The sequence below is a fragment of the Populus euphratica genome, unplaced genomic scaffold, assembly GCF_000495115.2.
Source record: "Populus euphratica unplaced genomic scaffold, PopEup_1.0 scaffold442.1, whole genome shotgun sequence".
NCBI classification, from domain to species: domain Eukaryota; kingdom Viridiplantae; phylum Streptophyta; class Magnoliopsida; order Malpighiales; family Salicaceae; genus Populus; species Populus euphratica.
Window position 1 is genome coordinate 59,139 of NW_011500222.1, and position 11,862 is coordinate 71,000.

Below are 11,862 nucleotides of genomic sequence, written 5' to 3' on the forward strand. Positions count from 1 at the left end.
TATTTTCTTACTCTTTTTTCTTTCTTATACATATATATTAATCGTATTTTTTATATATTTTTATTTTAAATTTTTTTATATATTTTTATAATTTTTTTTTTTACATCGCTCGCGCACATATATTATCAATTTTTAAACTATAATGCCCTGCAACCATCAAAGGAAAACTTGATTTTTATTTTTTAAAATAAACTTTAAAACAAATGGAAAACCCTTAGAAAACAAAAATATTAAAAAATATACAAAAATGAAAAACCTAAATAAATAATAACTTATAAAATATAAAATATGAACAAATCGTGTCATTAAACCTCATAAATACAAATATGTTTATTGCAATTTCTTATGTGTTTTCCAAGTCTGGCTAAGCTTGTGACTTTTTGTTATGATTTAAGATGTTTTTTTTGTCAAAAAAAAATAATTTTAAAAAAAAAAAGATAAGAGAAAACGTCACTTTTATATTGACAGTCACACATTAACCCTAAAATGAAAAATCTATGTCCTAGACCGAGGCACGTACTAAAGTAGGAGGACTTCATGCGAGGTGCGTTCATGTATTAAAGTCAAGGGAGGTGTGTAATGATGCCCATCATCGTCGTCATTATTGTTTGATGTTTCTTTCCTTCCGTGGATTCCGGTGTCTCCATCCTATCTATCTTCCGCGATTGTCGCAAAATTGTAGTAAGGGAAAGGAAAAGTGGGGGGTAGATAGCTAGCTGCATGGGGACGATTCAGAACAAACATTTCCAAGCTTTTCTTTTCCCTTTCTTTCCTTTTTTTGGCTGGTATAAGTAGCAAAACAACTTCTTTTTTTTGTTTGTTTTCAAGGAAGCTGCCTGCCTGGGCATGCATTTGCAAACCCACAAAAACCCTTCCATTTTTTAAGCTCGTCTTTCTGGATCCGAGTTCACCGACCTGACTCAGTACAACTCGGGCCCGACTCTCACCGTACCAAAATGGGTTGCGTGAGCTCGAAGCAGGCGGTGTCCGTCACACCAGCCCTGGACCATTCTGTCTTGTCCGGGTCGGGCCGGGCTCGTATCGGAATGGACCAGCACCCCAGTTTCAAGAAGAATGGGGATCACCACCACCATCAGGTGGTGGTAAGTTGTGGAGGGAGCGAGTTGGGCGAGTCAGGAAGAGCTCCGAGTTCAAATGGCGAGTCGATGAGCTTTAGATTGAGGAGTTTACACAAGTACATTGAAGGTGAGCAGGTGGCTGCAGGTTGGCCCGCTTGGCTAAGTGCCGTAGCTGGAGAAGCCATTCACGGTTGGGTCCCTCTCAAGGCTGATGCTTTTGAGAAATTGGAAAAGGTTGTTAATTAATTATTAAGTTTTACTTGTTTATTTTTTTTCAAATTAAAAAAAAAGAAAAAGAAAGAGGGAGAGAGGAGGAGATGTGTTGTGTTTTTTCTGTCATCATAGACAATGTGGTGTTGGTTTGTTGGTTTTTTTTTGTATTCTTTTTGGTTAGTTTGTTTAAAAAGATTTAATCTTTAATGCCTTTGCTACTAATTAGCGCTTCTTGCTGTATATGTTCTTCATTTATCAAAAATCTACTTGTTTCTTTCTTTTCTTTTGGAGAAAATAAAATGTTGTTTGTGCATTTTAATCCCTTCATTTTTTTTTAAATAATATACAAGCAAGGAAGTTTTAGAATGAACCATCCGGTTGGGGGTTGGGTGATTGGCATAACAACTCTTCTTTTAATCTTTGTATAATGCTAGAAGTCTATACAGTGTTCAGCTACAATCATCTCTGGACAACTTGGTTCCGAAACAATGCCAGGTCTTGGAAGGCTGCACACATCATACTATGTGAATCTTCCAGATTAGTACTTCATGATTCTGATAATTGCACTTGTTACTCCTATTATTTCACTGTAACTAGAACTTTGTGGAGGAATTTCTTTCCTTTGTTTTTTTTTCCTGTTGTCGGTTGCTTCTTTTATGCAATTTTCATGTGTGGACTAGAATCTATAATGTCAAATGTGAAGGCATCTTGTTCTCTTACTCACCTGAACTTAATCCTTGCCTAGATGACTGATGCTATTTCATTTTAGTTTATATTCTCTCCTCTTCAATTGGATAGTCAACTTATTTTCTGTACAATTGCTTTGGTAGATAGGACAGGGTACATATAGCAGTGTGTTCCGAGCACGTGAGACTGAAACTGGGAGGATAGTTGCTCTGAAGAAAGTTCGGTTCGACAATTTTGAGCCTGAGAGTGTTCGATTTATGGCAAGAGAGATATTGATTCTTCGTAGGCTTGATCATCCCAACATCATGAAATTGGATGGATTAATCACTTCGCGATTGTCATGTAGCATATACCTTGTCTTTGAGTACATGGAGCATGACATCACTGGACTCTTGTCTTGCCCTGATGTCAGGTTCAGTGAGGCACAGGTTTTAACTCTGCCTTTGTCTGTGTTGCTTTCTAGAATTTGTTTTTGGGTGTTTCAAGACATCATGGAAATAAAATGTTCTCTTAATCTGCAGCATCAAATTTAAAGTTTACTGTATAAATCAAAGCTCAATCATTCTTCAATACAAAGAAATGTAACATTGTGTAAAAGATTTGTTCACATTCGTTACATGTTTAAGGTGCCACCTCTGTTAGTTAATTGCAATTTATTTCTGCGCACTGAAGTACATTAATTACTCTAATTTGCAGATTAAGTGCTATATGAAGCAGTTAATATCAGGACTTGATCATTGTCACTCAAAGGGTGTAATGCATCGTGACATCAAAGGATCAAATCTTCTCGTAAACAATGAAGGTATACTGAAGGTAGGAGATTTTGGATTGGCAAACTTCTGCACTCTCGGGCACGGGCAACCTTTAACCAGTCGTGTTGTGACTTTGTGGTACCGTCCTCCTGAACTTTTGTTGGGTTCTACTGATTATGGACCATCTGTTGATCTTTGGAGTGTAGGCTGTGTATTTGCAGAACTTCTTCTTGGAAAACCAATCCTTCAAGGGAGAACAGAGGTAAGCATCTTTTTCCCGCACATGGTTGTGCATTATTATGATTTTTGTGTGATTGGTGAAATATACTAAAAATAAGGTGCTAAAGATTTATATGGGGGGAATTTGTAGTTTCTGTTGAGTAATACTTTTCTCATATGTTTCTTAGGTTAGAATTAATACAAGTGAAACAGATTTGTTCATCTCTCTCTCTCTCTCCCTCCCTCCCCTTTTTGTTGTTATCTCTCATTTCATTATAGCGGCATCAGTTGTAGAATTTTGTGAAGCCTGCTTCTGAGACAGATTCCTGAAAATCATCATATGCAACTCTCCAATTCACGAATGGATTGTAGAAGTAAAATCCTTTAAAGAATTTTATGATGCCAGATATGCTTTTATTTTATCCTCATTTCAATGTGAGATGGCTTTGAGGAGAACCATTTTTGTATTTATCACATGAAGGCAGTTACTTGTTCCAGTCGATTTTGTGATTCTGTTCCTCATTTAACTGTAGAGGGTGGCAAATCAGAGGCATGCCCATGTTGGGATGATCAGATATACCTGTTTACCAGTTTTCTTGTTGCAGACCTAAAGAATTATATTTTATAAAAGTTAGCTGTTCTCGTCATTTCTGTTGATTTGCTTTTTCTTCAAGATTTTGTATGAATGGTCTTTTTTGTTTCTTCCAGGTTGAACAATTACACAAAATTTTCAAGCTTTGTGGGTCGCCACCTGATGAATACTGGAAAAAGTCCAAACTTCCTCATGCAACTTTATTCAAACCACAGCAACCTTATGATAGTTGTCTTCGTGAGACCCTTAAAGATTTGCCAACAACTGCTGTGAACCTGATCAAAACTCTTCTCTCTGTAGAGCCTTACAAGCGTGGGACTGCTTCTTCTGCTCTTGCATCTGAGGTGATTATTACCTCCTATAGCATTTGATATGCCGGTTCCAAGAGGTGACCTTGATTTATATAGCCATGGAGATTAAATATAATTCTATTTGAATCATCATACACTGGTGGATCACATTTTAGCCGTACATTCTGTTCTAACCAAAAAACAGTGTTCATGTTTAACCTTCATTTATGGAAATTATTTTTTTTAGACCAAAAAATAGAAGGGGTGTCTTTCTATGGAAATTGTGTGACCAGGTGCCATAGGTTTATGCATTGGTAAGCTTATATTAACACAAGCTCCTTACCTTCAATTTTTCAGTATTTCAGCACAAAACCTTATCCATGTGATCCATCAAACTTGCCAAAATACCCACCTAGCAAAGAGATAGATGCAAAAAACCGTGAGGAGGCAAGGAGGTGAGGATTCTCATTTTCTCATCCAGTTTTCTCTGAAAGCATTTTGTTTCTCTTCTGAATTAAACATTGGTTTGGCTGCTTTACTTTTTTTAAAGAGCACTTGCAATGAAGTCATTCCATGTCTGCTGTCTCAACTGAGACATATAATTAGCTGGATTTTCTAAATATGCAATTGAGTTGAGCAACCTATGGATATGGGGTACAATGATGATAAAACTAGTCCATTATGCTTTAAATTGCATTGGACAGCATTTGTTACTGTCATGTGACCACTGCTATTACCAAGAAATGAAACGGATGCCTCTTGTTAAAATCTCATTTAAAAGCCTGCAAGTTTACAAACCTTATGTGGACAGCAATTCAAAATTTATGACTAGAAACCATATTGGCTACAGGCTTATTATTGAAAAACTCAAATCTCCAGGATCATAGGTTATACACTTATACTGACATCCAATTACATTGGCTCTGAACTTTTAGGAAAAAGATTGGTGGGAGAGGTCGTGGAACTGAAACAAGAAAGTGTACAAGAAAACTATGTGGAATCAGTAAATTGGCAGCAGAGGTCTCTCTCTCACACGAGCACACATGCACACACGTGCGCGCACAGGTGTTGGTGGAAGTGATTCACACTGATAGTGATAAGTTCCTTTCTGTCTTCAGGATCTAGCAGCTCAAAAGCAATGTGCTCAAATCAATATCAGTAACATGCGTGTTCCAAAGGGAGGAGATGGAAAGTCAAGTGGAGAGGCACGGAAGCCATCACTTGATAAATTGGAAGAGATTTTCCATATAAAGAATGCATCCCAAGGAGACATTCCTTTTTCTGGTCCATTAAAAGTTTCTAGTTCAAGTGGTTTTGCTTGGGCAAAACGGAGAAAAGATGATGCATCCATAAGATCTCACAATAGGTCTACTTCGAGAGGTCATTCTAATAATGGATTAGAACCCTCTTCTGCGTTGCAACAGAAGACTAATTCTGACACAAAAGGACATGATAATTGGGATCTCACCCATGGAATCCGTACCAATTCTAGAGGCCATGATTCATATGAAATTTCTAAGCTTGCTTTGCGAAAACAATGGAGGCAGTTTGAACGTCCAGATTCTTTTGATGCTTCCGAGGAGTACCATTCGCAAGAGCTATCTTTGGCACTTTATCATAGAGAGGGAATGGAAGCCAGGGGAAGTAATTTGGTACGTTTGTAAATATTAGAGCCGCATCTAACTTTAATTACAGTCTTTGTTAAAGATGAAATGAAATATGTCTTGATGTTTGCTTTCAATTTGTCTGAAGGCATATGTTGCTTGTCATAGTTTAAAATCGAATGAAATTCCTAGATTGGTAAAGGTTGGAGGTGGTGGTGAATACAGAGTTAGCAGCAGGGTCCAAGTCACTAGTAAGTGATGGTGTGCTTTAGCAAAGAGAACAACAAGGGCAGTGATTTTTCAAGATTTTTATTTCTTTTACTCTGGAGAGAATTTTGAAACTTTAGAACTCTTATTTATCCAGAAAAAATAATAAATTCAGAGTGGAAAGGAGCGTTAATAGTTCTCTTGTAACTTTTTTGTTTGTTTATTGATCACTACATGTTTAAACAAAAAGCTAAAATAAGGCTTATAAAATATAATTTTCACGTCATCATGATTTAAGCCAAGAGTCGGCAAACTGACACCATTAAACCACACTGGGATGATTTGCTCGGACCATAGCTCTAATTACTTGTAGATTTTTTGAACTGCACAGGATTTGAGATGTGAAATTAACTTTAACCATTTTCTGTTTGTGTTTGTGAATGGGAAAAAAACTAGGGGGTGCAGATCATAGTTTGCAACTGTCTACTGATTATCTAACTTAAGGATCAACTTGAATAGGTTTTTCAAGACCAAGTGGACAAGGTCGACTTCTCTGGACCCTTGTTATCTCAGACGCACAGAGTGGATGAACTCTTAGAAAGACATGAGCGCCACATTCGCCAGGCAGTCCGAAAATCATGGTTTCAAAGTGGTACGGAAATGATAATATTAATCCCCTCGTTTTTGTTTTTAATATTTTCTAGAGGTTTTGCATCATCAGTCATACCAACTTGGGCCATGCCATCATTGCTTTCTTCATTGCATTAAATCATCTGAGAAACCCTGGTTCCATTCCTTTCTTAACCCCACGGTTTTACCTTGAAACTTTGATTAATTGCTGGAAGGCGTTGATTTATACCTAAATAAATGTAAGTAAACCGGACCTCAGACCATTGATTGGGGAAACCATGTGGCTAATTCATCATTTCCCATCATGACGGTCATAACTGATGCTGCCATTTATGAAACACTGCTTCTCTCAAGTTGGAAATGAAATTATAGAGGAAACTTGTACTCTGGAAGAGTGGGGCTTCCATTACTCATTAGTTTTATCAAATCATGATAGTTGCCGCTTGCCACCGTGCATGCATCTTCATGAAGCTCCATGATGCTCAATCTGACTAGAATTATATTTGAGATCCAGGCAAGAAGCATGGAAAGTGATCATCATTATATATGCTCAGCTTCCAAAGACACGGACAGGTTTCTCTCCTGGAAGTAATAATCAAGAAAACAGGCTCCATAACACTCATCAAGGAAACATGTTTAAACCGACCTACCGTACCCAACAACGGCGCTATTGAACCATCAGCTGGATAGAAAGTCGAGTGAAAATCTAGAAACTACAAGTTGATTGTGATCCTATGTATCCAAGAGTGAGGAGGAAATTGGATTGAAGAGAGGTCCATATTGATGGTTTGCTCTCTTTTTTTCCTGCAATTGAGCATTTAGTCTTCTTTTTCATCCTATTCCTTTTGTGTTAATTATCACCTCTCTCTCTTTCTTTTTTCATTTATCCACTGTTTTGCCAAGCTGCTTCTTTTTTTGTTTTTGCTTTTATATTCTGATTTGACCTATCCTGTTCCATGTAAGAAGTGGAATTATGGTTAGTGACCTGAGATTATTTATGAAAATGATCAGATTTTCAGGGTTTGCAGCATCTGTTCCGTGTTTTTGTTTCCTTTCTGGACATTTGGCAATTAGATCAAACATGAGCAGGTGTCATTTTCATTCAAGACATTAGCAGGGAGCCACGATGTAGTTCAGCTGACAAGTCACAGCAACAGGTGGGTTTTGATGCCATCCAAGTCATGACATAACTGAGTAGAAGAAACCTTCGGTGACTTTCCAAGTCATGGTGAGTTCACTTTTTTTATTACGTACGTAAGATAAAATAAATATATGGCCTAGGTAACGGCTACTTCAAGTCATGCAAGAAATTGCGCGGGTATTTCATATTTTCAGGAAAAAGGTGGATTCTCGAACTAGTGAGATGGTTTGAATTTTACACTTAAATTATCATTTGGATCTTTAAACCATCAAAAATGTTTTGATGACATTGTACACAGACAATAATGACATGGACGTGGACGATTACCATGATGCCATGTGGAGTAGAAATAGGGGGAATTTGTTTTTGAATGATGGTTTATACGGGTGAAAATGATAAATTAAAAATATTTTTAAAAGATTCAAGAATTATACCAAATACATCTACAGTTGAGTTGTGTAGGATGAATAAGAATATTTTTTAAAGATTAGATTTTTTTTCATTGAATAATTACTTTAAGGCTAAGTTATAAATTATAAGTTATCTTAAGTGTTTGGTTTTTTACGGTAATTTACACAATTCGTGGATAAAAGACTTTTACCTCTTAAATACTTTTAAAAGAGAGATTGTTATGCTTTTACATACAGGTTCTTTTGTGGTTCTTTTGTTTTGTGTTTTTTAAGTGTTTTGTAACTTAGGTTGTTTCTATGTTGTGTACTGTATTGTACAGAGAATAAAATATATAATATTTTATTTATAGGGAAACTTCAAAACTGAATAAATTATAAAATATAATTTTTTTTATTGAATAATATTATATATATTATTTCAGAAAAAATTTAAAATTTATTTAAGTAAGTCCCTACTTGATTTTTTTCAAGTCTAATTACAATTTTTAATATAAATTATATTTTAATCTTTAATTTTTAAAATTTACTTCCAATTTAATTATATTTGATTAATCATTTCATTTTAATTCTTGATCAATAGTTTTCATGTGTGTGATTAGTTATGCTTCTTAATAAGTTGATTCAAATATAAATCATAATTTTAAATAAAATATGATTAAATAAATTAATCAAATTAATTTATTATTAATTCAAAAATTAATTAATTTATATTTAAAGGTTAAATATAATTTTTTTTATAATTTTTTAAATATTAGAAAAGTTATAATTGATTTAACTTGACTTTTTAGTGACAGGTTTTTCAATATAATCATTATACATTCATTAATAATGTTTTATTTTGGATATTATAGCATGAAATATTTATAATTTGTCAAATTATGTTTGTCTTCAACACAATATTTATTGATTATTTTAATAAAATTTGTAACTCTTTTAAAATCTTATTTTATCTTATTTATGGATTTATAATTAATATTATTTAAGAGCATGTGAAACATTTTTTTTAATTCACTTAAGAAGATAAATCCTCTTATCATTATTTAAATCTTTATATAGTTTATGTTATATTTAATAACTACTCGTTTGTTACCCTAATTAGAACGTGTTGTAAAATTAAAGTATAACTTTCTCTATATAAGATAATTTAGTTATCTCAAATCTAAGGATTATTTACAAAATTATTATGTGAGCTTTTTTATAAACACAAATGATATTTTCATATGAAATTCTCATGTGAGTCAATTCAGTGTACATATCATTTGACAAGTATATATATAGCAGGTATCTCTTATATCTCACCTTATAAGAATAAATATTTCATTTCATTAAAGAAAAAACATGATATGTATTAATGTCAACGACTCTAATTAATGTCTGATTTTAATAATTAATGTTTGATTTTAATAGAAAATTAATTAAGAACATTTAGAATCAATGTTTTAATGTAATATAAGTCTCATAATTAAAATAACTTTATGATTTTTTTTACAATTTTATTTTTTTGTTTAAGAAATTTATCTTTACTCTAAATTCATTAATTAAATATTTGATGAATATTAAAAATTAATAAAGCTTTTATTAAAATTAAATAAATTTTCATATATAAAATTAATGTCATGTATAATCGTTATTTATAAGATATATATACTAATAAAAAAAATTGGTGCAAGGCAAATTGGTAGCAAGAAAATAAGGAAAAAAATATTTTGTACTTTGATTAAAAAAAGAGCTCATTTTGTACAAAATCCTTTAGATCATTTTGTAGAGTAAAATATGTTTTAACTATATGATGAATATTAAAATTAAATAAGTTTACGTGAACAAACTCAATATGTTGTATAATTAATTAATTGATTATATGGCATATAAATTAACAAAAAAAAGGTTTTTGTGTAAGACAAATCAGTAAAAAAAAATAAAGGACTAAAATATTTTGTACTTTGATGAAAAAAAAGTACACTTGTATAAATCCTTTAGATTATTTTATAGAATAATATATGTTTCAATTCTAATACAATCCTTTAGATCATTTTATAGAGTAATATATATTTCGATTCTAACTTATCATCTTACATAATAAAATAAATTAACTAAGGAGATACACCTTCGTAAACTTTTTTTACTAACAACCACCACCAATTAATGTGCCAAGCATAGTTTTAAAGCTTAGATCTTCATGAATTCTTTCTCACCTATATTAATCCACTTCTTTTATGGTTGTTTTCAAACAAAATTAAATTCCATCTAAAACTTTGAAAGTCAGAAATTATATTTGATTTTTAATGTATTTTTATTCATGAAGCTTGACTTATTAAAGTTAAAAATATCACTGAGAATGATGAAATATAATTTTATATATTTAAAATTATGGTTTAAATGGTTAAAGATAAGGCAAGAAAGACAATCAATAATGAAGAAAAATAGAGGAAAAGTGTCATACATGTGCAGTATCACGGGGAAAACATTCACTCTCAGAATGTATCTTATCTATTTATGTAGCAAATGGTAGGAGACAAGGCATTCTTGTCTTTTATTAGTGGAAAAATAAAATGGGATTCACTACCTTGTATTTTGGTTGCTAGAAACCTTAACTGGTCTCAGAGATTAAGTACGGGACTAATTGCATAAAAGAAAGGTTTTAACATCTCAAATACGTCTTACCTAAAGTATGCTACATTGTTTAATTGTCAGATAAAATCTAAGGTCTTGTCGTATTTTCTAATTGTTGGTCCATTTATGGTTTAAGAAAATTCTTTTTTGGTGAAATGATCCTTATCTTATCGGGTAAAACCTAATTGTTCTAACGTCAATAAAGAAATTTAATATTCGGAATATGTCTAACGTATAAGTTTGTAACCCTAGATATTAAAAGAAGAAGAAAAACTAATTTTTTTTGGAATTTTTGAAATATTTGTCAATTCTCGTGACTTTAATAAACTGGTTATTAAAGCCAAAATGCATGCTAAAATCTTTTTTTTTATAAAGATATAATATGATTTTTTTATTATATATTTTTTAGAGAGTCTTGACTGTATGCATGAAAATAAAATATTTTATATTTTTTTATGTTTTAAAAAAATCATATATTTCAATATCGGATTTGTATCTTTATAGTATAAAAATACAAATCAATACTAAGCAAAATTTGGTAGAAAATTTTGCGGGAAAACCATAATTTTTTTCTTAAAATAATTATTTTAAAGAAAATTTTCTTTTTTTTAGGATTTTTTTTACTGGGTCGAACCCGATTCAAAAGAAAATTAGGTTGAAATCAGCCCAAAAAAAAATGAGGCCTTCTTTCTACAAGATTGAACTTAGCTCAGTCACATGGGCTAGGTTGATGTTCTAGCCCGAAACAAATATGGACTCCTTACTCTGCATAAGCACAGTAACCAGTTAAATAATTAGTCAGTTACTGTGCACCTGCATAGAAACCGTCTAATTATTGTGTTGCTTGTAGAATGTGCATGGTGCATGTTCAACATGCAGAAAGATGAACAGTAAATGGAGATAAGGGGAAGAATTACCTGGGATGATGAGTTGGCAGTGATGCTGGTGACTGGTTGGGCGGTGGTGTTGTTGTAGTCGCTCTTCCTCTTCTCTTCTGTTTCTACATTGCTTTTTTTTTTTTTCCTGTCACCTTGCTTCTCTGCTTCTTTTTCCAAATGGTGGTTCAAAGAGGAAGGTAAGCGGTGGTGCTGGTGGTGGTGGCTTAGGGAGAAGATTATGGCTGGTCGGCGATTATTCTTCCTTTTCTCTATGTGTTTTTCTATTGTCTTTCCCCTCTATGTTTTTGTTTTTTTTTCCTCCTCGTTTTTTCTCCTCTCCTCCCCCGTTTTGTTTTGTTCCTCTCTCTAGCTCCTCCTTGTTCTCCCTTTTATAGCAAAAACTGGATGCGTTTTTTATAATGAAAACATTCTGGACTATTATTACAGTGGTAACGGTAGAAAAATAATAGCTATGAAACATTCTTATAATCTGTGGCATTTGTTGCTGAAATGGTTCTTGTCCGCTGAAACGGCTGGTTTGAAAATGGTG

General features: G+C 33.0%; 1 protein-coding gene across 1 annotated transcript; it reads left to right on the forward strand.

Annotated features, from left to right (window-relative positions):
* The first annotated feature begins 519 nt into the window (after positions 1-519).
* On the forward strand, positions 520-7,608 carry LOC105112310 (probable serine/threonine-protein kinase At1g54610). Its single transcript, XM_011007980.1, has 9 exons — positions 520-1,313; positions 2,123-2,407; positions 2,676-2,993; positions 3,659-3,886; positions 4,190-4,287; positions 4,768-4,852; positions 4,951-5,484; positions 6,163-6,295; positions 6,788-7,608. Exons 1-9 carry the CDS (start codon positions 957-959, stop codon positions 6,805-6,807), a joined length of 2,058 nt encoding a protein of 685 aa, XP_011006282.1. The 5' UTR covers positions 520-956; the 3' UTR covers positions 6,808-7,608.
* Positions 7,609-11,862: the final 4,254 nt, after the last annotated feature.